The sequence below is a fragment of the Lissotriton vulgaris genome, chromosome 3_1 (assembly GCF_964263255.1).
Source record: "Lissotriton vulgaris chromosome 3_1, aLisVul1.2, whole genome shotgun sequence".
In the NCBI taxonomy this organism is placed as follows: domain Eukaryota; kingdom Metazoa; phylum Chordata; class Amphibia; order Caudata; family Salamandridae; genus Lissotriton; species Lissotriton vulgaris.
Genome location: NC_141689.1, coordinates 2,110,359,930 through 2,110,387,319, shown reverse-complemented (window position 1 = coordinate 2,110,387,319; position 27,390 = coordinate 2,110,359,930). Strand labels below are relative to the sequence as shown.

General features: G+C 46.6%; 1 protein-coding gene across 1 annotated transcript in view; it reads right to left on the bottom strand.

The window, feature by feature from the left end:
• The window catches only part of CNGA1 (cyclic nucleotide gated channel subunit alpha 1), a 151,948-nt gene that overhangs the window by 76,588 nt on the left and 47,970 nt on the right, over positions 1 to 27,390 (bottom strand). Inside the window, exon 5 of the mRNA XM_086963358.1 lies at positions 1,169 to 1,276. Coding sequence (XP_086819484.1) covers positions 1,169 to 1,276 — 108 coding nt within the window. The remainder of the gene's footprint in view (positions 1 to 1,168; positions 1,277 to 27,390) is intronic.

Genomic DNA, 27,390 nt, shown 5'->3' with positions numbered 1-27,390 from the left:
AGTAAATGCTTTAATTCTGCAGGCACACTTCCAGCAACATGGGGTACAGGAATGCCCCACTTTTGACATGAATATAATGTTAGCATTTTATATCACATTAAATTCTTGACTAGTGCCTAACAATCATTTCCATAGTAAAGTCTCAACATTTTTCTGAGGGTGCAATTATCTTACAACTCACCACAATTTCTAAACTTAGTAGAGCACCACTAATACATCATTTAGATTGTGACTAAAATCTTAACCTTCCTTTTTTGTCACCCCTACCCTCCGAAACAGAATTCACTACAATGTATTTCAAAGGGAAAAAAATGTCAGAGCCTCATCAACAAAAAACAAAAAAATTACAAATACAGCTTTTGTAATCTTCCACCTAATTAATGCTAGTTAACAATAAACCTTCTAATGAACAATATTATGAATTTCTACCCACATTTTAAAGGTTTGATGACTAAAAGTCATATTATACAAGGGGGAAGGCACTCCCAAGCAGGTATTCAGCGGGGCGGAGAAAGATCTTTGTCTTTGCCTCGAGCCCTCTGATCACACAGCTGTTAAGAACTACTTGGAAGTGTCCTCTCCTTTGGAAACTATTGCTTAAATGTTGCTTAATTGGCCAGTCTCATCGGAGCTTTGTAAGAAGGCACGAGCCAGTCTCCACATTGGGTGGAGGGGACACTATGGTGTACCTCGAATCCAGGAGAGGCCATTGGCAAGGTGATGCAACATCAAAGCGATATGGCGCAACCTCCAGTATGTCGGTGCCACGGGGGAAAAATGTGGAAAGCATGGACATTTGATAAAAGGTAGAGCATAGCTGTCCGCACAAAGAATATTTTTGTTCTTACAAACCCATAATGAGAAACGTAGCAGTTTCTGGACCCAGTAGATAATAGTCCCACAACTGTGGATCCATAATTTCGGATGGCATTTATTTCCGATCCAGAACTTCGGATTTACCTTAATTTCAGAAAGCATGTTGCATAGGTAAGTTAATCAATACAATTAGAGTCTGATTTCCAATTCTTCAAAATTTTGCAGCCTGAAACTTTTGTAACTGGCTATCAGGCGCAATAGAAATTGCTAATATTGATCAGAACATTTCCTAATCATTTCTTTCCATTTCAGCCTATTCCAACAAAAAAAAGTTCTGGTTATTGCACATCACCTCGCTATGATCATTGTCCAGTTGTACATGACAGGCATAGTAATGCAGAACAGCCAGTTGTAATAGGTGTTGCCTGATGGATCGATGATCATAACCTCTTTTTTCGGTCTAGACAGGGACAAAAACAAAAGGCAATATTAGAGTCATAAACTGGCACACACAACTACTTTAAAAAGAAAAAGAGCACCCAGTGATTACTTTTGTATTATCTGGTTTATTAATTATATGACGTTTTACGAAGGAAGTTAATCGGTGTTCTCTTGTGTATTCCATGTGTCTATGTCAATCAATAATTCCACCATACTTAACATGTCCAGTTCATCATTCATTTTTTGAAGCAGTTGCATGTTTTCACTTTCAAAACATCGCAAAAAATGTCTGCTTAACAATCCCCCTTTTTGTGCTTACTCTTTTAGGTATTTTTCTCTGTTTCTTTGACTCTTACAATCCATACTTCTCCGTTGTCCTATTATCACTGTAGCGATAATATGCTTTAATTTTTGCATTTACACTCACATATTTGCAAAAGCGTCAAAACAGCAATTTTTCTTTTTTATTATTAGGGTTTTGCACAATAACCATACATTTAGCAACATGAGGAATATTTATAGCTTAGTCCAATAAAATCCAGGCCGAAACGAAATCGAATATTCCGTTTTTGCATGGCTCTCACCGTTCCATTTGTAAAAAATACCCTTCTTTTCTGTCATCACCAATTTGCGAGGCTTTTTAAGAATTCTGATCATAACTGCATGTTTCAGGTTAAGGTATAGTTGGAAATTGCTGGACATTGATTATTTTGGTTACAAAATTACCACTATTTTTGGTCTAGGTATAATGTGGTAAACAAGGGTTTAAATGATTTGGGGCCATATGTAGGTGGCCAAATACCGATCGGTAACACCGAAAATGGCTCATTTTCGGTGTTACCGACAAATATGTAGCCATGTGAGATGTAGGTAATACCGAATAGGATCGATAATAACGAATCGGTAAAAACCTTCCGTCACCGAATCGGAATTACCGAAACAATGAGATCCGAATCGGTAGAAACGATTCGGTAAAACCCCCAAATATGCTATGTAGCAAACCCCGGTATTACCGAATTTGGCCAAAATCGGTGATAACGATTCGCTAATTACCACGTTTCTGGAGCATGTGGTAATCAGGAGGAGTCTATATAAACACACCCAAAATGCATCTGTATGACCACAATGGCAGGCCTCTATCTCATAGCAAGGCGCCTACGGCTGGGAGCAGCAGGAATGAGGATCTGGAGACGTGAGGAGCAGGTGTACAGAGTACGCATCACTCTGTTCCAGTTGACAGACGCTGAAATCCACGAGAGATACAGATTGCACCCAGACACCATCCTGGAGCTAATACGGGACCTAACACCCTATCTGGAGCATCAGACACCAAGGGCCCACGCAATCCCCCCCCATGTCCAAGTACTCTGCTGCCTGCACCTGCTAGCATCAGGAAGTTTCCAGGGTGTGATAGCAGCAGTGGGTGGAGTATCACAGAGCTGCCTCTCCCGGATCTTCAACACCTTCCTAGACGCCATGATGGACAGAATGGAACATTACATATCCTTCCCCAGTACGCAGGTGGAGCTGCAGAGAACCAAACTGGAGTTCTATCAAATTGCCCACTTCCCCCACGTGATCGGCTGCATCGATGGGACCCACATTCCCATCTGCCCACCTGCAGCAAGTGAATACATTTACAGGAACCGCAAATCCACCCACTCAATCAATGTGCAGGTGATCTGCAATGCCAAACACATTATCACAGACATTGTGGCCAAATACCCCGGGAGTACCCACGATGCTTACATCTTCAGGAACAGTGGCATACATACACGTCTGCTTGCTGGTGAATTTGCCGACGGACACATACTAGGTAAGTAAATGTCACACACCCTGATGTACACCCTGCCACAAGCTGTTGGTCACACCAATCAATGCCACTTACTTCTCTTCATAGGTGACAGCGCATATGCCCTCCGGCCGTATCTCCTCACACCATATCTGAACCCAACCACCCGAAGGGAGAGGAGATACAATGTGGCACATAGGAGCACACGCAACGTGGTGGAGCGCACTTTTGGTATGCTCAAAAGCAGATTCCGTTGCCTCCACAAAACAGGAGGTGCGCGTCTGTACAGCCCCTTAAAATGTTGCAAGATTATTGCTACGTGTGCAATGCTACACAATCTGGCCACCAAAAAAGGAACTGCAGTGGAACTGACTGAGTCAGAGGACGAAGACGAGGACAACCCTCAGCCAGAGCCCAGCGCGGCTGGTGCTGCAATTGAACATGATGGGAGACATAGACGGGCAGAGATAACATCACACTACTTCTGAGTGAGTAACGACACTGAGGCATTTCCAATTACATGTACAGGTGTTTATTTGGCACACCTACAGCATTCTGAGCAATGTCCAATTGGACATGGGTTACATCACCCATCACATGCATGTGGACAGCCAGAGTCCTTCACTTCTTGCGTCCCCGTGCTGCACGTGCATGTTCCCCATCCACACTGCCTTGTGAGTTTGACCGTTCCTGTGCTGGGACAGTACGTCCACTACGCCTCCTGCACTCGGTGGGTGAGGGTGTGACGCTACCACGGCTGGAAGCCTCCTCACTGTCCCCCCCCCCTTCCATATTTGAGGCATTAGCATTCTGCATGAGCTCTAGCACTGAGGTCATGGACACCATCCCCCTGGCCACATCCATGCTGCAATGCGACATCTTCTCCTGCATGGCGATGGACCGGCGACACATCAGTGCTGTTGTACTGGCCAGCCGGTTCACCGACGAAGTATAGTCTTGGAGTCTCACTCTCAGTCGGCGCATGCCAACACGGTCCTGCTGCAGCTGGCTGCACAGGTTGTCCACCGAGGTTGCTACCCTCTCCATCCCTGCAGACATATTCTCCCCCATGGCACTGATACCCTCCTCCATCTTGTGCATATGTCTGTTAATGTCTGCCACCTCCCTGTGTAACGCCTTCATCTCCCTCCATTGCAGGCGCTGGACCTTCAGCATCTTTCCTTCCAGTCCAGCAAACACACTGCCACCCTGCTCATATTCCACTGGACTGACCGGCCTTGCCCTGCGGCGTCGTGATGAGATGTTCGCACCCTCGGATGCTGAACCAGCCCGCTCCCTGTTGGATCTCTCTACAATGGGACTTTGTTGGCGCTGGCTGCCCTCCTCCTCCGACTCCTCCATCTGCTGGAGGGTGATCACGGCATGCCTCCTGCCTGACTGTGGTGGTGGTGGTGGTGGTGATGGTGATGGTGGTGGTGTAGGTGAACGTCGCAATGGTGACTGAGTGAGAGGGGATTGCGGCCCTCCCTGGCGCTGTGGTGATGTCTGTGGTGAACGATTGGCTGGCTGCGATGGCGCAGAGCTGGTGTTCCCTGCAGCCATGCTGTCTTCATCGTGTTCACTCCCCTCTGGCCTGGCTGACCTGCCTCTGCTGCCCTCAGCTGCACTGCGAGATGACTCGCCTGAAATGACACAAATGTAAATTTTCTCAATGCTCTGTCTGCAATGCCATTGCATTAAAGTACATGCCAACAGTGCACAGTGGTTATCCTGACCTGTCCAATTATGTTACCATGCTATTGTGTTAGCTGTCCTGACAGTCCTGATCATGATGTCACACTGACTACATCACCCAGTATGCATTGCAGGTATGAGGTTCCGTGACAATTGTAAGTGGTGTTTTTAACTCGCACGAATATGGTCGAGTCTAGTATCTATGAACCGCAAATGACGAGTTTTGTAAGTGTGCGCAGTTTCGCTGTGCTAACTTAAACCGTTCGTTTGTTATGTGGGTTTGTCATCTGTACCCACGGGTTCCATCTTAGATACGGCATCCATTTTGTCTCTTGCCCTCAAGTAGCCAGCGAACGGACGCTGTCCGCTTCGCGACCCTGGGACTCCCAAGATATGGCGGAAGACGCATGTTCTTTGTAAGTGTCTTTATGACGAGGGGGATGCTACTGTAAGGCAGATGGCGCCGCTCGAGGCTCATCTTGCCGCACGGGCTTATTGTCTCAGTCGTGCATCTCATTAGGCACGTCCCTTTGATGCCTGTATCTCGTGCTTCTCGACACTCCCCTTTTACACCCTTTCCGATCTCCCTACTGTCTCCGTCTTCCTCTGCACCTGTCTTCGTTCCTATTTCGATCTACTTTACTGCTGATTGGAATTTGCTAATGGTGGGAAGATGGGTTTTTACAGTTGGGAACCGCCAAATGTTTCCGCACTTATGTTCCGGATCTTGTGTGTTTCAAAGTGATCTAAGCGACCCCTCTGAGAGCGACTTGTGGGAACCAGGTTGTAAACTATTGTGTATCATGTTATCCTATGGGTAAAAACTGTATAAAAGGAGCGATCCACAAATACAATTTGAAGCAGTCTCCCCGAACTACACTCGATGTACTTCCTGTGACTTCTGTGTTCCCTGCAGTAAATAAACCTTGACTCTTTGACGCCGAAGGAAGTGTCCCGTGTCTCTGTGACTTGTACGCCGGAGCAGGTTACCCACGAAGGTTTCAGGTGTTGTGCCCTGGCACCGCTGGGTCCAAAGAACCCAGTCCTTCAGTTGGCGCCCAACGTGGGGCTCGATCAGTGGTACCGGTCCAAGCCCGACGATCGTGAGGAACTTCGTGTGAAATCTCCGAGGGAAGGTGCACCCCGCTTCATCGATCCTGTTGTCGAAATAAGTGGCCCGAAGACTTTTCCCGCGAAGATTCCCGCCTCCTAACGGCTGCGACGGACTGCTGCCCTGACTGTAGACCTGTTTTGGCGCCTGGCGTAGACCTTGGTATAGCGAGACGATTGACGGGCCTTCCTGAGGACGCCATTGATCTTTGAGTTAAGTATTTGTGGGTCGCTCCCAGAGTTCTTGGTTGTAGACACTTTAGCGAGTGTCTTTGTTGTAAACACTTTAGCGAGTGTTTTTGTTGTAGACACTTTAGCGGGTGTCTTTGTTGTACACGCTGTGTGAGTGTTTTTGTCGGTGACACTTTGCTAGCGTACTTTGTTGTTGTTGTATTTGTTTGACGACTGCAGCCGCCAAAGACCGAGGGTTTAGTTCTTTGCTGGGACTTGGTAAATCCCGAAATCCCGTAACCCTTGAAGTTTGTGAAACTCGGCTAGTGTGCAAGATGCCTGGTCGCAGTACTTTGTTCAGTTGCTTTAGACCTTGTGGTGCGGATTCCCTGCTGGAGGACTCGTGTCCGATACCTCCGGTTGGAACTCCTACATATGACTTATATAGCAAACATGGGCTAGGCCCGATTGCTTTTAACGATTATTGGATCAAATATACAAAGAAAGACGGCGATCTTCGTTGGCCACCTCACGGTAGCTTCGAAGCGTCGATCTTAGATAATTTGGAAATAAAGTTGTTCGAACGTAAATCAAGGCCGGCCATGTTTGATGCCTTTCGGTTCTGGCGCAAAGAAGCCCGACAGAAAGAGATCAGACAAAATAAACGTAGTCAGCGAGATACTGTTGCTACTATAGTGAAGAAAGCTGAGCAGTTTCAGCGTGATAAGGAGGATAAGGATAAGGAAGTGTTTGAGAGATTACAGCGTATGTCCATAGACAAATGCTATCCTGTTTTGCCTACGGAGTCGGATAAGAAGGAAGAGGCAGTTGAGGATTCTTTAATGTCCTATCTTATGAAGTCGCCACCTCCGTACGTACAGGGTACCGCAGCTCCTGTGGTCCCTGCCGTACCTGTTCTTCCACCTGTTATTCCTCCACCAGTTCCTCAACCTGCACCTGCTCTTCCGACTGTTCCTGCTCCTTTGCCTATTTCTATTCCTACTGCTCCTCCGCTTCCACATACTCCTGTTCCCGCTACTGCTCACGCTACTGCTCCTGTGTTGTTAACCCCTGTTGCTGCTAACGTCTCTACTCCTTCTCTTGTTAGTCCTGTGTCTTACTCTTCTCCCTCTACTCGTAATCGTGATTCTCCCCTTGCGACAAACTTCTTTCAGTCGCTCGGACCTGTTTTTGGGTCTGCAGGTTCTGATGGTCCACAGAGACGTAGCCAGCTTCCTGGTAATAGAGAACGTGTTGCGCTATACAATATGGCGATGGGTTGGATGATAAACCCTGTTAGAAATCCACCTCGTGTTGTCCTCGAAACGTTTGATCAATTCAACATACCTACTCAGAGATATGTGTTTGATGAAATGTGCAAGTTCTTACATGATCAGATAGCGGCCAATGCGCCTGACGAGGTGCTGACCGCCCTGTCTGAACTCCGGCTTCAGTTCGCAACTGGACTGATAGTCGACACTAATGTCCGACGTGCTATTGAGCGGTTGCTATCTCTTCGTCCCGCTCCTATTCCTCATGCATTGTTCGTTGAGGACATTGAACAACGAGATGGGTCTGGCCAATATCCTATGCGTGAAGTTCCGCCAGTTTGGGTACCCGCTGATAATACTAATGCTAATGCTCCAATACCAGCACATTTCCAGAGAGTGTGGATACACCTCCCTTGGAAACGATCGGAAGTGCTTCAGGTGAAACAAACTTTGCCTGATCCTCGCAAAAATCCTGCGGGGTATTACAAAGAATTATCGCAGCTCGTAGACGCTACGATAATGAATCTGGCCGATATCGACATGTTGTTTGGCAATGTCGTACCGCAACCGGTATGGGCCAAGATTCGTCACCAAGATCACGCGAATGAATTAGGTGGTGATTGGGCTGCCATTACAGCGGCAGACGCTGGACAAGTGGCTGCTACTAAACCCGATCAGTTGATTGAACTTCTTCCCCAGCGAATCATTACATTAATGAAAACGCTTATGCCAGCTATGAGGGTAAATTGGGACAAGTTGTCAGCCTGTAAGCAGAAGAAAGATGAGAGTGTTTCAGACTTCTTTACGAGGTTCGAGGAAACATTCGTCGATCATAGTGGGCAGGATATGGGTACTGAGGGTGGACAGAGGTTGTTTGTGGATAAATTCGTATCGAACTTATTGCCCGACTTGAGCCATAAATTGAAAAATTCAGAAAGTTCATGGGCCGTTTCTACCTCAGCTCAGATATTGGCTACGGCACAATATTACGAAAATAGAGAAAAAGAGGAAAATGACCGTGCCGATAAAAAGACGAAAGAGCTGAAAACTAAAGTGTTGTTACAACAAGCATATCCGCCGCGTTCTAATCAGAATGCGCCTCAGCAGAATAGATCGCAGTCGCAATCGAATCGATCGCAGCCGCGTAATGATTCATCTTTTCAGAGATCTTCATTAGGGTACAATCAATGTGCTTATTGTAGACAGGAGGGACACATTAAATTCAATTGTCCTGCTTTAAATGACCGTAGTGGTGGTAATTCGTCTAGAGGAGGTCGTGGTGGTGCACAGCACGCATCACGTGGTAGAGGTCGTGGTGCTCAGAATGATCGCTCTGACCATTCATCAAATTCTAATAACTGTTTCGATCAACGTGGATCATCGCAAGGACGATCTGCGCAGTACAATGTAGACGATTATTACGTCGATCAGGGACCTGACGATAGTAATTACTAGGACAGCCAAAGACAAGGAGAGGGAGTGGTATCAGTTCCGGTTGATCAGAGAGGGCCTTACGTCGCAGTTGCTACATCGGGCGTCGTTGAGCCTTTTCTGTTGGACACTGGTGCAGCGAAAAGTTCTATCATGCATTCGAAACTCCCTGGCGCACCTTTGTCTGGCTTAACAAATGTTTCCGTTGGATTCTCTGGCGCCCCCGTTAGCAATCCAGTTTCGCGCCCTTTGCCCCTTAAAATTGGGCCACGTGAGCTCGAAGCTCCATTGATTTTGTCTACTGGTTGTGGCGAAAATCTTTTGGGTCTGGATTTGCTTAAACGCTTGTATGCGACTTTGTATTGTTCTCCTGCGGGTGTAAAGCTTACGTTAGGAGAGAGGGTAGTCTCTCCCATGTACTTGTCCCTCGATAAGCTTCCACCGGAATTGAGTTCTCTTCCTGCATCTTTGTGGGCGACGGGTCCAAATGACGTGGGCCTACTTGATATCTCCCCTTATGTTGTTCAGTTGAAATCGAATGTGCGATTGCCACGTATTCCCCAATATCGTATCTCCCTTGATGGTGAACGAGCTTTGTTAGCGATCATCTATGATTTGATCGAGAAAGATGTCATTGAAGAAACTCGGGGAAACGTGTGCAATAGTCCTGTACTGCCCATTCTTAAACGTACTGATCCTACCAAACCGCCTGTTTATCGTTTTGTTATCGATTTACGGGAGGTGAATAAAATTGTGGTTCCTCAATTCCCTGTTGTGCCTGACATTACGGCGCTACTGACTCTGATTCCAGCTACAGCTTCATGGTTTTCGGTGATTGATTTGAAAAATGCGTTTTTCAGCATCCCGATTGCCGAAGAGAGCAGGGACCTTTTCGGTTTCTCTCTTGGTGGACGTAGCTTCCGGTTCAAACGCGCTCCTCAGGGCTACTGTGAAAGTCCATCGATTTACAGTCAAGCTTTGAAGGGTCAACTAGATGCGTTTAGGTTGCCGGTTGGTGCGGCTTTAATCCAATACGTCGACGACTTATTGGTGGCTGCTGATACTCAGGACATTTGCAAAATTGCTACAGTGTCGTTGCTGCAACATCTCTGTGAGTTAAATCACAAGGTGTCACCTTCTAAACTCCAATATTGTTGTCAAGAAGTAACCTACCTAGGTCACTTATTGTCAAAGGAGGGAAGGAGATTGACCCCAGAGAGAATTGCAGCGATTGCGCGCATGGCTGTGCCACAAACCCAAAGAGATGTGCGTGCCTTTCTAGGTATCACATCGTACTGCAGGCAGTGGATTCCTAATTTTTCATTGCTAGCGAAACCATTGGTGGCTCTTACGTGCAAGGATGTTTCGACTCCTTTACCATGGACGGAAGAATGTCAGAAAAGTTTTTCTGAATTACGTGATTCATTGTGTTCGGCTCCTGTGTTAGGTACCCCTGATTACAGTAAACCGTTCACGTTATATGTTCACGAGAGGGAAGGTTGTGCTTTAAGCGTCTTAACGCAACCTTTTGGTGGTAAGCAACGTCCATGTGCATATTTTTCCTCGACCTTAGACCCAGTAGCTAGAGCATTGCCGAGTTGTTTGAGAGCAACTGCGGCAGCTGCGGTCTCCATCCGACAATCAGCAGGATTGGTCATGGATAATATGCTTACGGTGATGGTTCCGCATGCAGTCGATACTCTTTTGAACCGTACGAAAACTCAGCACTTGACGAGTGCGAGGTTATCTGGGTACGAATTGACGCTCTTGGCAAGCCACATTCAGATAAAACGTTGTAATGTCCTAAATCCGGCAACTTTGTTACCAATTAGTGCAGAGTCAGATGCAGTAACAGAACATGACTGTTACTTGCGGACAGAGGAGGAAACAAAAGGTCGTGTGGACCTTAAAAACACCCCATTGGAAGACCCGGATGGCATCCTGTATGTGGATGGGTCATGTTTTAAATTGCCGAATGGTGATGTGACTACTGCTTATGCTGTGGTGACATTGAATACTGTTGTTGAGACTGCGAGATTGAATCAGAATTCTGCCCAAGCTGCAGAGCTGATCGCTCTTACTAGAGCATGTGTATTAGCAAAAGGTAAACGTGTGAATGTGTACACCGATAGTCAGTATGCTTTCGGTGTAGCGCATAGTTTCGGACGATTGTGGCGAGAACGTGGTTTCTTGACGTCACATGGCACGAAAATACAGCATGGCCAGCTTGTGAACGATCTTTTGGATGCATTGACTTTGCCTGCTCAAGTTGCAATTGTTAAATGTAGTGCGCATCGTAAAGTGACGGATGATGTTGGTCGTGGTAATGCGTTTGCAGATGAGATTGCTAAGGAGACTGCCCGGAACCTTAGCACTCGAATGTATGTGACGAATTCGGTTAGGTGGCCTACAGAATCAAGTATGTGTGAGAATACTATAGAGAGTGTGAAAGCAATTCAGAATGAGGCCACCGACACTGAAAAGATGAAGTGGAAAGAAAGTACGGGAAGGTTGGATGTGAATGGTTGCTGGATTGATTTGTCAGATCAGAAAAGATGGATGTTGCCTGATGCGTATGTACTGGCCGTTGTGCAAATGGCACATGGGTTAGCACATATTAGCGCGAAAGGTATTTGCAAGTTGTTGGCTGATGTGTGGAAGAATGATGGAATTACTAAGTGTGCTGAACGTTTGGTGAAGAATTGTATGGTGTGTATAATGTACAATCCTGGCAAAGGAACCCCAACTCCCCCTGGCAGTTTTGCTCCTCCTTTGTATCCCTTTGAGGTGATCCAATTGGACTTCATCCATATGGAGCGATGCAATAACCTGAAATACGTTTTGGTTGTGGTTTGCGCATTCTCCCGATGGATCGAGGCCTATCCCCTCAAAGACAATACTGCTTTGTCTACTGCGAAAATCCTACTGAAGGAATACTTTCCTCGGTATGGAATGCCTAGAGTCGTGTGGTCAGATAACGGAAGTGAGTTTGTTGGAAGTGTGATGAAGAGTGTGTGTAAGGGCCTTGGAATAAATCAGAAATTCCATAGCGCCAATCATCCCCAGTCAGCTGGATTGGTTGAAGGGTACAATGGCACCCTTAAACTAAAATTAGCGAAGATTCAAGCTACGACTGGACTTTCGTGGCCTGATGCTTTGCCTCTAGCATTACTGTCAACTAGGGCGACTGTACACTCCCGAATAGGGCTCAGTCCCTATGAAATAGTGTTCGGCCGTCCTGCGAATGTGTGGGGGGTTCCTAGGCCAGGAATATTCTCTGATCTTGAGTTTCCGATGTTGATTGATTACTTACATGACTTGACTGCTAAACTGAGGTTAATTCATCAACAGGTTTACGACGCCTTGCCGACGCAGACGGAGGGTCCAGGCCACCAGCTCCAGCCCGGAGATTGGGTGGTTACCCGAAATTTTTCACGAAAAAACAATCTGGACCCTCGCTTCACCGGACCTTACCAGGTGCTCCTGGCCACGAGGACTGCCGTTCGTCTTGAGGGGCGGAAAAATTGGGTACATGCTACCCATTGTAAGCGAGTCCCTATTCCTTTGTCGGCAGACCCGTGGGTAAGGAAAGGCATTGCGTCAACAGAAACAGAAACATTGCCGGCGTTTGTACCTTTTAGCGACGCACAGCTTGTTGGAGAACCCTCAGCGCAGCAGAAAGCCACTGTTGAACATTTGTCAGCAAGAGACTCAAGACCAGACCAACGAACTGATCAGCAGGACGCTGTCTCTTCGACAGATCCTTTGTTCGACGTGCAGACACGTCCCGGGAAACATCGATATTCTTTGCGATCTCACACTAAGGACAAATAAAAATTTGCTTGCTTTGCTGAAATTGATAACTGCAATATCTTCGTTTCCCATGATCAACTTTGAACATTCGTATCATTGAAAATTGTTTTGTATATATATATATATCAAGCTTCTTCCTTGTATCTTTTTCTTCCACAGCTGAGAAATATTGTGCTAATATATACATATTGTGTATTGAGGGCCGTAGGGCCGCGCGCGTACTTCCTTCTGGACAGTAGGTCTTGACACTAGGTTAAAGACCGTCGGTTCCTAGGAACTCCTGGGGATTGACTATTGCTGCACAGAACGAAGTGCGTCAAGAAACGTTGCGGACGGTCGTAGGGAAATGGCATTTTCGAAGCTGAATGATTTGGAAGGAGCTCAGGCATATAGAGTCAAGCTGCAGAAACTTAGTCGTACGAAATGTTTTGTATCCCAGTTGTTTGTTTTGTTTTTAACTGCTTCTGCATTTTTGGCGGGTGGGGTGTATTACACTATGTCTTACTTCTTACTTCCTACCCCTACTCCTACTCCTTACCCTAACATTACTTCTACTGCTTCTCCTCATTCCTTTCATATGTTACCAGAACACGAACAGGCTAGACGTGTAGAATTCCGCAACAATTCCTTTATCCAGCTCCTCCATCAGCATCAGTTAGTGGTTAACACTACTAATTGTTGGGTGTGTGGGTTGATGCCACATACTACGGGTAAGGGAATTCCATATCTGGTGTTACCGTATAGTTCCCAAGGGTCAGCTCGAGCATTCCAAACAATGCTTCGAAGCGCACTGGGTTTCCACCCCACTCCAGAACAACGTTCCCCCAACGCTGGTCCTACCTCGTATCAGTGGGTGCTATCGATGGCAATAGAGGAGATGGAAGATGAGATCCATGATCCTTTTCTTATCCCTAAAGAAGAGGTACAAGCCTATAGGGTCCTAAGTAGAGGGGAATATAGTATGTTCATTAATGAAAAGCAGCTTAAAAGCTCGTCTCCAATATGGGTCGTACCCCACACTGGTAATCTTTGTCTTGTGGGTCGTGGCTCGCAAGCCTCACTTGGAGTAAGTGCTTGCACTGAAAGTTACGTTTTGCCAATGTCCCCGTCCCCTGTGTTTCTGGCTGCCAAGGGTACATACTTTATCTGTCATGATCGTGCATACACATGGTTGCCCGCAGACTTCATGGGCTCATGTTTTGTTGCAAATCTGTTGCCTCCGACGTTTACTGTAGATGCCGATTATCATAAGACTAGAGTTGTACGAGGCGTAATTAGCGAAGAGGATACTGCCGGTCAAGAGGCAGGAGACTTTTTCAAGGGTTTCCTCCCGTTTTGGGGACCTATGGTTAATAGTAGGAACCTGAGACATTTGACTCGAGTGGTAGAATCGACAGCTAACATTACTGCCAGTGCCCTTGGTAATATCACCACAGAACTTCAGGCGGAGAGACTTATGACATTACAAAACCGTATGGTTTTAGATGTTGTCTTAGCAGATCGCGGTGGGGTATGTAAAGTGATCCATTCGAGCTGTTGCATTTTCATTCCAGATAATGCTCCTACTGTCTATCAAGCCATCTCGAAGTTGCACAAGATCTCCGAATCCATACACGTGGATGTAGGGGATTGGACGCTACTTGGTTGGTTTTGGGGCCTGGTGTCGACTTGGGGTTGGAAGATTCTGACGATCATCGGGGTTGTGGTAGTGTTCCTGTTCACGTGTTGCCTTTGTGTGCAGTGTGGTCCTGCCTTATGTGGCCTCTGTGCTACAACGTGTATGAGACAACCATCTGTTACCAAGGGGACTCGGTTGGACAGAGCTATGCTACAACGACATCTTGATGGTCTGATGAATATCGAGTATGATTCCGACTAGTGCTTGCCTACATGAGGGCAAAAGGAGCGTCTGAGGTTCCGTGACAATTGTAAGTGGTGTTTTTAACTCGCACGAATATGGTCGAGTCTAGTATCTATGAACCGCAAATGACGAGTTTTGTAAGTGTGCGCAGTTTCGCTGTGCTAACTTAAACCGTTCGTTTGTTATGTGGGTTTGTCATCTGTACCCACGGGTTCCATCTTAGATACGGCATCCATTTTGTCTCTTGCCCTCAAGTAGCCAGCGAACGGACGCTGTCCGCTTCGCGACCCTGGGACTCCCAAGATATGGCGGAAGACGCATGTTCTTTGTAAGTGTCTTTATGACGAGGGGGATGCTACTGTAAGGCAGATGGCGCCGCTCGAGGCTCATCTTGCCGCACGGGCTTATTGTCTCAGTCGTGCATCTCATTAGGCACGTCCCTTTGATGCCTGTATCTCGTGCTTCTCGACACTCCCCTTTTACACCCTTTCCGATCTCCCTACTGTCTCCGTCTTCCTCTGCACCTGTCTTCGTTCCTATTTCGATCTACTTTACTGCTGATTGGAATTTGCTAATGGTGGGAAGATGGGTTTTTACAGTTGGGAACCGCCAAATGTTTCCGCACTTATGTTCCGGATCTTGTGTGTTTCAAAGTGATCTAAGCGACCCCTCTGAGAGCGACTTGTGGGAACCAGGTTGTAAACTATTGTGTATCATGTTATCCTATGGGTAAAAACTGTATAAAAGGAGCGATCCACAAATACAATTTGAAGCAGTCTCCCCGAACTACACTCGATGTACTTCCTGTGACTTCTGTGTTCCCTGCAGTAAATAAACCTTGACTCTTTGACGCCGAAGGAAGTGTCCCGTGTCTCTGTGACTTGTACGCCGGAGCAGGTTACCCACGAAGGTTTCAGGTGTTGTGCCCTGGCACCGCTGGGTCCAAAGAACCCAGTCCTTCAGGTAAGCAGTAAGACATGGTGTGGAGTGGGAGCACTTTTACCACTATGGGGGTTGGGGTTTGGGAGGGGTTAGGGCAGCATGCTGGGCATGCTTCTTACCTTGTTTTCTAGCTGCTCTGGCGGAGCTGTCTGCGTCTCCTATGCCACTCACACTCTCCCGCTGGATGGTGGACTCCACCATCTGTTCCAGTGGTGTTGGTACTGGAGCTCGATTTTTCCCTCCTCCAGTTTTCCCTGCCAGCCTATGTCTCTCTGCCATCCTCTGTTTTGCAGTTTTTCTGAGGTCGTACCACCTCTTTCTGATGTCCTCTATGGTGCGCAGGGTCACACCTATGGCATTGATCTTGTCCCGAATGCCACTCCATATTTGCCTCTTCTGTGCGTCTGGCACTTGGTGGGACTGGGCTCCAAACAGCTTGTGGTACACTTGGGTGACTTCCTCAATCAGGATCTCAAGCTCCTTGTCGCTGAACTTGAGTTTTCTTTTTCTATCACCTCCCTCCTTCTCCTTGTCCTGGCTTGCCATTGCAATGCTTGTTCTGTTTTTCTTCTCTTTTCTTCTTCTGGTCTATGTTGCTGCTGCCTCCTCAGCTCTCCTGCCTGCCTGCCTCACAGTGAGCTCCAGGCCCTGTGCACCTGGCTGGGTGTGGCAACTTCCTGTTTGGGGAGTAAATGGGTGTATCAGGATTGGCTGATTCACCAAAACGCTGTTTTTCGAATTACCGATTCGGTATTTCCGATTTTGGGTGTGGATTCGGTAACATCGAATCGGTATTAGCCTTTCGGTATGCATTTTTATTACCGATCTGGTCACAATCGGTATTTAATACCGATTAGGAACGAATCGGTAATGTTTACCGAATATTTACCTACATCACGTTTACCTCATTCTTAATACCGATTCGGTATGAATCGGTATTACGGAGTCGGTATTTGGAATTTACCTACATATGGCCCTTGATGGTTAAGGTATTATGACTAGTGTTTAGAAAAAATATCAACTTGTAAATATCAGGAGACAGAACAATTGCAAATAAAATATTGTGATATATAAATATAGTTGACAAGAATATTGTTTTATGAGGTAAGTTATATAGTTTTAAATAATATTTAGGATATATATCATTTTCAGAAATAAAGTGGTCAAAAATTTCATTTTGTAATTATTTTAATTGGTTTTAGTGGATATATTAATTTTATGCCTTACTATTGTTCATATGAATGCTATAATTTTTCTTTTAATTTGCTCTGTAGTTTTAAGCAGTTTAGAGTTTTTTATTCAATTTGTAATAGTTATTTATAGTGCTGTAGCGGGTTGTTGGATTTTTAGGTAAAACATTCTTGAAGGTTGAGAAGAGGCTTGCAGGGAGCCTTTGATTGGTGGCCATATATCTGGATTGTGATAAAGTCTTTATTTAGAGTTTGGTAAAGGCAGGGCGTGTGGCAAAAATTGTCAGATGTCCCATTCGCCTATTTAGAGTATAGCATAGCATAATGTGTATTTGTAAACTGCATGTTCTCCCTAGCTGAAGTATCTTGGCTCTGACTGATATAACAGATGTTTATTGTTACCCAACTCAACGGTACTCATTTTATTGACCTCAGAAGGATGAAAAGCTGAGTGGGCCAGCCAGGATTAGAACCCATGACCATATGGTTAAACGCAGATTCCTGCAGTGGATGCATTGGTCCACTGCACCACCAGACCCAAAGTATATACGCTATAATTAGGATTGACGTTCCGGAACATTCACCAATTTATGGAAGGTGTCATGCATCCACCAAACATTAATAGCCCCCTCACTTTCATCAGTTCTGCTTCATCACATTAGCTACAGGTTGGAAGCTAATGTATTGTCCAACAAAGGTGAAGGACCTGTCTGGTGTTTTTCACAGATGAACAGCAGCAGTGTTGTAACTCATTACATTCAAGATGATGGCTAGAGACGAGCATCCGACCCGTGCCGCTTCAGGTGATGCAGCCCTTTCTTTTGAGCAGGCTTGCTTTGATATGCTACAGAACTACCATGCATGCAATAGCAATTCCTTATGATACACAACATCACATCAGTGAGATAGTGCATTAGGGGTTCCTTTGAGTCTGCGCTGAACAAGCTTCTGAGCTATCAGTAATTTGACTTAGTTCTATTCCTGCTCTCAATGTTTCTACTCTATGATAATTTCTCTCTCAAACATTGTCTCACACATTCATGGAAGTCATGCAACCAAGGCCTTTGGCAGCTTGACCCTTCCATGTTCCTGATTTCCAGGTTTATTTTTCTCTATGTCAGGGTAATGTTGGCAAGCATCTTTGAGTTTCCAAGAGATGTGTCTGTTATGTACCATTCAATTCCTGTTGGTAACTACAAGTTTCAGGAACTACACCTCCTAACCTTGATCCCATATTGAAATTCAGACTCTAACAAAACTCGATAATCCTTTTACAAATCAATGGACCTGTCTGATGCATTCAAAGGCAGGCGACACAAGAGTTCTAACATACACCCCCTAACTTTTGGAAATTGGACCTTTATAGCTGCTACCTAGCTGGAACGGTTACATGTTCAAACATACTAGAACTCATGAATTGTGAGATGCCACCTGGTATAAGTCGCTGTTTAATGCAGACTTGCCTGGGAGCTACTCACTTACAACATATGACAAGATTTGTAACATTCCACACCAGGGTGTGATGAAAGTGTTTATCCAGGCAACTCAATATTTTCAGCATATGGCTTGAATCTGTGGGATTTTCATGAAGAGGTCCTAGACGTCAAAACAAAGTTACGGGTATTGTTGTAATGCAGTCCAGAGAAGTATATTATGGCTGGGGTGAATCTTCTGGTGTTGGTCCTATAATGTTTCTATGATAATACTTCATAGCTCTATTTCCGACAAATATGTTTACTTTCAGAAAGTTACATATGAATAATATGTTTTGAGATTCTTCAACAGACAAAAGATAGTTGGTAAGGCCATGGCTCTCAAGTGGAAGAGGTTCAAGAGACAATGGCCAGAGTCCACGTTTTTTGGAATTCAGGTGCTTTTTATTGCGCCAGATAAATAATGATATCTTTGTTAACGTTATTTATTGGATGCAATAAACAACACCCAGTACTAGTTTTTGAGGACAGCTTTGAGATTTTGGCATTTATTGCAACAAAATCTGCAAGATATGGTAAATACCATACACTTTTCCCCCTGTTAACGTTTGGAAGGTTTGATCTGTCAAAATATAATGAAGGGTGAGGTATTTAATGCCCCTGGTAAGTACTGAATTCAGTAAATACCACTGTACTCATAATTCTGACCCCTGCACATATAGGGGAAAACACCGACCCTTTTGAGAACAGTCTATTATGCAAAACAGTAATCCCCTTGGAGAGAGGAAAAAGCCTGTCTTCTCTAGGCCAATGAGAACCGTGCAATCACGTGCAATTAGTATCAGTACACTATACAATAACAATTTATAAAATGCACAATTAATCAATGTGGCAAGCCTTAGTAGAAAGTTCATATTGTAGATGAGCCAAAAAACAGTGCGGTGCAACGTGAGATTCGTGAATAAAATGCACAAGTGCTTATTTACAATATATACAATTTAGGGGCTGATATTAAGCAAGGATTAAAAATCAAGACTCAAAATTAGAGTTCACTGTGTGAACATATATATCATCAATATAATTCCAAAAGTAAAAAGTCAACGTTTCGACCCCACACAATTATAAAATGGGTCATCATCAGGACCAAGATGGTAGCAGCCAACACAGCACAGTGACTGAATGACACTAATTTATTTGAAAAATGTGGGAATCAATCCTCCTTTATGGCTACACCATGCAGAGATCGGTGAAACAGGCTCACTTAACTTTAAAGCTGTGGCCGAAACAAGAGGGATGGATTTGCCTCTTGTAAACCAGGTGTCTTGTAAGCAAGGCCTATGTGTTTAAATTGAAAAGCAGAGGCCTTCAGTAACTTTTTTGTGGAGAATGATGCGGGTGCCTTTGTGGGGATGTGTAGTACTGATTATTATGATATACCTTTGTTGAGGGGCATGATGCTGCTGTGATGCAACTGCTTTAATTCAACTTACTTGCCTCACCGTTCTAATCTTATAGGGAGCGGATAGACTAGGAAAATGTTCATTCAATCCTAAAATGATGAAACGTGTTTATGACTTTGTAAGAATTCTGAGTTGCTTGGTAAACAATTATAGAAGTTAATTTTGTTACTGCTTCCTCACTAGTTCATTTATTTAAAGGTTCTAAAACATATATATATATATTTATTTTTTTTAATTGAAAAATATCATTGATAAAAACAGCGGAGTGCCTAAAACCCTGGGGCCGGCCGCCAATATCCACAGTACACAGTTTACATCAACACTACCCACATCCCGGAGGATGGGCAGCATCATACTTAGGTGTTGTTATTCCAGTCCATGTACAAAGCGTTTTTATATTTATTTTTTTCCCCCAACAAACAGAAGAAGTCAGTGTAGCCATTCTCAGTCAGGACACCAATCCGCGTATACCACATTGCCACAAGGCCCTGATGAGTTCGCCTACTCACCCCAACCCCCGCGATTGTCGTGACCCTTCTCTGATCCCACCCTCTAGACTAGTCCCTCCTGTCAACCTGAATCCAGCATTGTCCCCTGTCCACCATCCAGATTTACCCATCCAGATTTACTAACTAGCTTGAGCCTCTATGTCGCCAGAGCACTCGTACCTTCCTCTGCCCCGTCTCTGCAGTGGGACCTCCACCCTCTCCCTTCAAATATGCGGTGTAGAGTCCCCAGAAATTCTTCGGTCTGCTCCGCGGAGGGAGCAGTTTGCTAAAGTTTTCCGATTGAGTGCCGCAATAAAGAACATTGCGTGACCATTGCGATACTGTAGGCAATGGACCCCTAAGCCAGTACATTGCCACTCCACGCTTCGCCAACAGCAGGCCCAGATCCACCAGCCTACGAGCTGCCTTCTGCAATGTTTTAGAGTAGCCCAGCAGCGCAATCGCCGGTTCCGGGGGCATCTCCAACTCTACAATCGTACTTATTTCATTAAATATTTTTTCCCAGTATTGGAAAACCCCTGGGCAACTCCATGCTAAGTGCACAAAGTCCGCCGTCGGGAAGCAGCATCTATCGCATGTAGCGTCCTCCCTTAGACCATCCCTATGCAATCTCTCTGGCGTGTAGTGCGCCCTGTTGATGAATTTAAAATGTATCAATCTATGCTTTCCATGCAGTGATCTGGGCTTTGTGTTAGTGCAACAGTACAACCACATATCATCACTGGTTGCCAGTAGTGCAGAGGATAACCTTTAAAATTCTTACCATAGCCTTTAAAGCAGTTCATGACCTTGGCCCTTCTTATTTGAGGGAAAGATTTACCCGCTATGTCCCTACTCGGGCTTTGCGTTCAGCTGACTGTAACTTTTTAAGAGTACCCCGATTTCAGCGAGTTCGTTTAGGAGGCCAATCACTTGCTGTCACCGCGGCTAGGACTTGGAATACCCTCCCCCTTTCCCTGAGATTAACTGAAAATTTTGTGATATTTAAGAAGGCACTTAAAACTTATCTTTTCAGAACGGCTTATTAAAATACTAATAGTAAAAAGAAAATTTAGATCTCTACTTTTTTCCTCCGGCCACTTGCTTGTTTCTCTTTTTACGCGCCAGGACACTCTGGTAGTATATGAGCGCGCTACAAAACAGCTAAAATAAATAAAATAAATAAAATAAATAAATCACCAATAGCCATGTCCAGGACGCACTGCCAAGCCAATATGGCCTTGGTGTAATGGTTAGCCCTCTGGGACATTGCCAATTTATATATGTTGGTGACTAGCTTGCGACTAGATTTAGTTTTAATGAGATACGATAGCTCTCGTACCACAGGAGGATCATCCATGTCCTCCCCGAGCTGTTGACGCAGCGCCACATGCACTGGAATTGGAAACGTTGCAGAAGGGTGGTTGCTTCTATCGTGGTCGTGACCTCGTCCCATGTTTTGGCGACGCCACCCGAAAACAGGTCTCCCACTTTGCTAATGCCCAGTGCTCGAAGCGCATTGACAGGACCTTTATCGTGACAGGGGGTCCCTCACATGTGCTGTGGCGTATTTCCCCAAAAGTTGCACCTCTTTGTCCGCTGCTTCATGATACTCCTCTTGTAGTGCCTTCATGGTGTCGATGGAGTTTTCATCTATACCGGACTGCTGATTAGCCTCCAACTCACCCAATTTGCGCTCCAGAGTTGACAGCCTCTGTCGGATATCCTGAAACACCCCAGAGTGCTTGGACATGGCCACCCCCCTAATGTACTCTTTAAAAGCTTCCCATATCATCTCAAAGCTTTCCACTGACCCTATGTTGGTGGCAAAGAATGTTTCTATCGCTTCTGCCCTAGCCTCCTTAAATAGGGGATCAAGCAGTGAGTAAGGGGGAATCGCCATGTAAATGGAGGCATTCTTTTCTTAGGAGTAGACACAACCAACAATACGTGAGAATGGTCCGAGAGAGTACGCAGCAGCACCTGGCAGGAGCGAACCTGGGACCGCAGAGGCGTCGACACTAGCCAATAATCGATATGCGTGTGTAGGTTGTGATAAGCTGAGTAATGCGTGAAACCACCGTCCCTCCCGACATCAATTAGGTCCATATTAATCATGGCTCTCTCCACAGCTCTAGCCGCAGCCACTGGTCTCGTTAACGGGTCTCCTGACCTATCTAAGCCCGGGTTCTGCACCAGGTTGAAGTCACCAACCCAGGGTATGTGTATCGCCTCATACCCACTCACGGTGCTTGCTAATGTGGCAAAGAACTCCAGACAGTCGTAATTAGGGCCATATAAATGAACAAGAAGCAGGTCCAGTCCCCTACCCTGGCATCTAGAGAGCACAAACATGCCCCCAGAGTCCGCCTTCAGCAAACGCAACTTGTAGTCTGATCTAGGGTTAACCCATGTCAACACACCCCTAGCATGAGTTGTGAAGCCAGCAGCATTAACATTCCATACTAGTCCCCTGGAGTGCATTATAGGGCTCTGTAGCAGGAGATGCGTCTCCTCTAGGAGAGCAACATCTACTTTGTGCCTAGTGAAATAGTTCAGCATTTTGCGAAGTTTGCGGTGGTCATTGAGGCCCCTCACGTTCCATGACAGTGCTCTGAGGGCATCTATAGGTCTTCGGTCCATGTCCTCCCTAGTCGTTACCATCTTGTCTATCGTGCGTAGCATAGTATCCTGAGTCCTGAGGTCCATATATGTACAGAATCAAACAAAACCACATGGCAGCTCTCTCTGATTCCTTAACAAAAGCAGCGCTCCCTCCCTTCCTCCTCCGCCCACAGCTGACCACCGACAACTCAGTCGCGCAACATCCCTGACAGGGACCTCCACACCTCCTTCCCAACTCAATTAACAAAAGTGGTGTTTGTCACTTGCAGGCGGAGGTCGCTCTCAATACAATTAGCAATTGAACGTCAGTTCTCCCCTGTCTCGACCCCCACCCACTGACTACTAGCATCCTACCCTCCACTGAACCACAGTCCACAACAAAGAGTTCAAGTGTGTCAGAACGCGATCTGGTGTTGTGGACCTGCCGACCTCGGGCACCCAGTTATAGGGCCACTGAGGCGAATGCTGAGGCTATGTGAAGACCTCTAGACTGCTTTAAAACTTCCACATACCTGATTACAGTGTGAGTTCTTGGAGTAGATATACAAATCTGAGTGTCCATAATTATCCACCCCAGCATTGCATTATATACTTTTCTACCACACTCCCTCCCCCCCTCGTCCCCCCAGACCACGTCCAGTCGGGTCTCAGTCCTGTTCTTCAAGTGATCCCCCAGCTGCTTCATCCAAAAGCTGTCATTCCTGGCTCTTCCGTTGTTCCCTAGTCCAGTCCTTGAGCGCCTTCTGTAGGGCCCTCGGATCCGTAAAGATGTGGGAGCAGCCTTGTCTGTTCTCCCGTAGCTTGGCTGGGTACAGCATTGCATAGTCCACTCCCAGCTCCCGTGGTTGTTTCTTCATGGGTACAAACTGACGACGTGCATCCTGCACTCGTGCTGTAAAGTCCGGATAGAGCGAGATATTCAACCCTTCGTTTAGAAGTGTCTGCTTGTCCCTAGCTTTCAGCAGCGCAGCATCTCTGTCCCGATAATTTAGCAGTTTTGCTATGATTGGGTGTGACAGGGCCCCGGCTGGGGGCTGGGTCCCAGGGATCGCTGCGCCCTCTCCACCACAAACATGTTCGAAAACACCTCTGCTCCTAGTAATTCAATCAGCAGCTTTTCTACAAAACTTTCCATGTTGCCAGTTTGTGTTGTTTCCGGCAGGCCCGTGATTCGTAGGTTGTATGTTCTCGAGCAGGCTTCAAAATCCTCCTTTTTGTCTTGCAGCACCTGCATGATCCTCCCCAGCTTTTCTTGATCTGTGTCCAATGTTGTCTGTGCTTATTTGACTTCAGTATGCCGGCGTTCGGACATGCGGGGCAGCTATGCGAGTGCATTCATGTGGTGTCCCTCCAGCAAGCAGCAGCCAGATGCCAGACCGCGGGTCCCTCCGTGGCCAGCTGCACTCCAGATCACACTCCAGGGACCGATGTGGTGCAATGGCACCCTAAGATGACTCTTCCGGGTACTTGACTTGCTCCAAAGTTGCCTTTGAATTTTGCAATGCTCGGTCCTTACTCCTTTTCAGGGGTTACGTCCGTTAGCGTTGCGCCCGCTAGGAGTGTCTCTATCTGCGGAGGGTCCGCGGTCCCAACTGTGTGCCCCTCCGCAATCTTCGCCGTGGTTCCACTGAATGTAGCTATCCAGGCCCCTTCTTCAGAGACCCGTCACCCCCAGTAGTGCCCCTCTCCACTACGTGATACCCAGTCCCACAGCGTGAGCGCCAGCGCACACCGCTCTCCACAGGATTGTCAGCTTCACATCCGGCACTGTCCTTTAGCCCAGCTGGCACCCCTAAACTGGCCGAGGGTGCACGCGGGGAAGCCCCATTCGGTGCAGAGCTCCACGCATGTCCTCCATGTAGCGTCTTCTGCGGTACTAGTGCAGCAGCCTCACTTGGCACCCTTCCTGCCGGGCACCACTGCACCGTCGGGCACTCTATGCCCGTCCTCTTCGCCACTATTCTGCTACTTCAGGGTGTACACCACACACAGCAGCCCCGTTCAATGCACCTCCGCTAGTATCTTCCTTCACAATATGCAGCCAGACGTGCTCCCAGCACTTGTTCAACCGTCAGCCTGCCCTCCATGCAGTCTCAGCAGCTCCTAAAATGGCGGCAGCACTCGGGCACCAGCGTCTATATCCTACACAGCTCACGTGGGGCTCCACGTTTCTTTCACTTGCTCTGGCCACCGCAGCTGGGATCACATGCTCTGTCCCCCCCACAGCTGCTCACCTCCAAGTCTTCCAAAGTGGCTACGGCCTCACTGCTCTCATGGAGGGGAGGGACCTTTTCCGCCCGCACCATCGTGCCGCACAACGGGAGCTCCAGCTGCGCCGCCACCAGCGCGAGTGCCTTCCCCGCCACAGGAAGCGCCCCGCATTCGGCTCCCGCCTTCTTCACCAAGGGCCACTCGGGCCGGGCTCTCGCGTTTCGAAGGGCCAGTCCGACCCAGCCGCCACTCGCGCACGTCCAGTGACGTAGCCTCGCCGCTCTCCAAACCTGAGCTCAGGGTTCTGCGGCCTCACGCCTCCCCACACAACCGGCGCCGAATCTCCGGATCTGAGGGGTCCCGGGGGCCGTAACAACATCCGGCGGCAACAATGATGCTCCGACATCCCGGTTACAATTCACTGACAACTCTTCAGTGGAGGGTAAGCAGAATGATTGTCGGATTGTTGGTTGGTGTAACGGAGCTCGAGGCTCAGGCTGCCATTTCCTTTGCGAGCCAAGTTCCGCCCCCCATTGTAAAACATATTTAGGAGATTTATTTTTAGAACAAATTTGATTGACTGCTTAATTTGGGCTTTTGGGTAGAATTATGCTTGCTTTTATAAAGTTTAAATAATTACAGATTATTTTAATGTTTTACATAAGTTTGCTGCAGGTTTATAAAATAAAGGCAGCAATTTATTGTAACATCCAAATTGACTTAAGACTTTGTGGTGGGGTAGGGGGAAAGGCTTTGGTAATTTCATCAACTTTGGTAAGATTGTTCTCACTTTTTAGGCCTCGCCTACGCAGCGCGCATTTGTTGCATATGAGACCTTTAGTGATCTATTCTGTTTTGGCCCCAAAAACGTGCACGTTTGGCGATTCCCTTGCGGGAGCGAGCCTTGAAACCATATGGTTCCTGCTCACTCCCGCAAGGGAAACAGGTGCTGGCTCCCTCCTCTCTCCCCTCATCCTGCTGCCATCGGGAGGCGCACGCGCTTGTATTTTTTGGATCCATTTCACAGGGAAGCAACTAAATGAAAGAAGGAAGGAGAGGTTGTGAATCGTTTCTTCAAGTCACGGTTTTCAGTAAGTAAGGAGCAAGACAGAAAGAGAGGGAATAATAGGAAGAGAGAGGGGGTGGGGGCAGCTGCCAGCACAGAAAAGAAGAGGACATTGTCCGGGTCTTCTCTGGCCAGTAAGGAAGAGACAGAGTTCTTCTGCTTTCTCTGTGAATGTAAATCTGCTTTTAGAGGCTCGCGGCTTGGCTAAAGTGCATCGGCTTACTGTAAGATCCTGTCCCCCAGTGTGAAAGCACCTATAGAAAGGAGAGCGGACATTGAGTGCTGCTTTGCGCGTGCCATATGCTTGCTAATTTTTGAGGAGAGATAAAAAAAAAGTGGTTGAATGTTGCTGAAAGTGTGTGCCTACATTGCTGACAGGAAACCTAGGAAAGTTGGGACCTTCGCTTTAATGTACTAAGTTCCTGTTCCTCACATTCTAACGAAGTGGTAACAACCGTTCAGTGCACTGTCCAGACTGTGCCATTTGTATGTTTTTACGAACTTTGGGGCTGATGTGAGCTGGCTTCGGCGTGATTCCTCTCTCGCCTTCAAGGCAGTTCGACTATAATAGAAATGTTCTGTGCAACATTATTAACATGTATTCTAGTGTGCTTTAGGGCTTCAAGGCATCGTGAATAACAGGTTCTATAACTGCCTAATTTAATGGTACTCAAACAGCTCTTCTCCTACTTGGGGCGAGGTCAGCGGAATGTCGATTAAGAAAAACATGATGAGCCTGTCTCCCTTGATGTGCTACTTGTGGTAACAGATCTTGTGTGCTTTTAAGAGAAGAAATGCGGCGAGGCACCAGCTCTTTTCAAAGCATGGCTAGATTCTCTAAGACCTTAATCTGCTGTTGCAGTTTTATTTCAAGTTACTCCAAAATAGTCACACTGTTTGCAAAAGCTGGTTTCAGATTCTAGGAGACGTGTCCTTCTGCTCAGATTGGGCTGGGTTGTATTATAGAAAGCCTGTCCTGCATACTTTGAAGCCACTGCAGTACCCACAGGATGAAAGGCTGGAACGAAGATACAGTGCGCTCACCCTTCCCCCATATATGAGTTCTGTTGTTGAGACCAGGTCACCATTGTTCTCTCCATGGAAGCGAGTAGTGCCTTCCTCTAATCTCAGGTCTCTTTAGAGCTCATGTACAAGAGGACCTCAGCAGCATTAGCCCATTGTTCATCAATGCAGCAGCCAGAAAGAAACTCCTGTTTTCTCTTCTAGCAAACACACCAGTGCATGCCTTCACTCTTCCAGGGCTCTCAGTTCCCAGCATGCTGCTGAATTCTGAGGCTAGACAAGCGCCTTCTTTATCTACTACACATGCACAGAAGTAAAGCTGTCCGGAAGCTGTTTTGGACAGTGCAACAGTACTGCACTAGCGTGGCAAAGATGGCACGGGCCCTGGTGCAACCATGGACAATTGGCATTTCACTGCGGTGGGGGGGGGGCAAAAAACACCAATTAACTAAGTTCTGTGGGCTCCGGTGCCACTGAACCTGCTGCACCAAATGGTAGCTGCGCCCCTGCTTAACTGGAGAGATGAAGTTTTAATAACCGCTGCAGTTTCA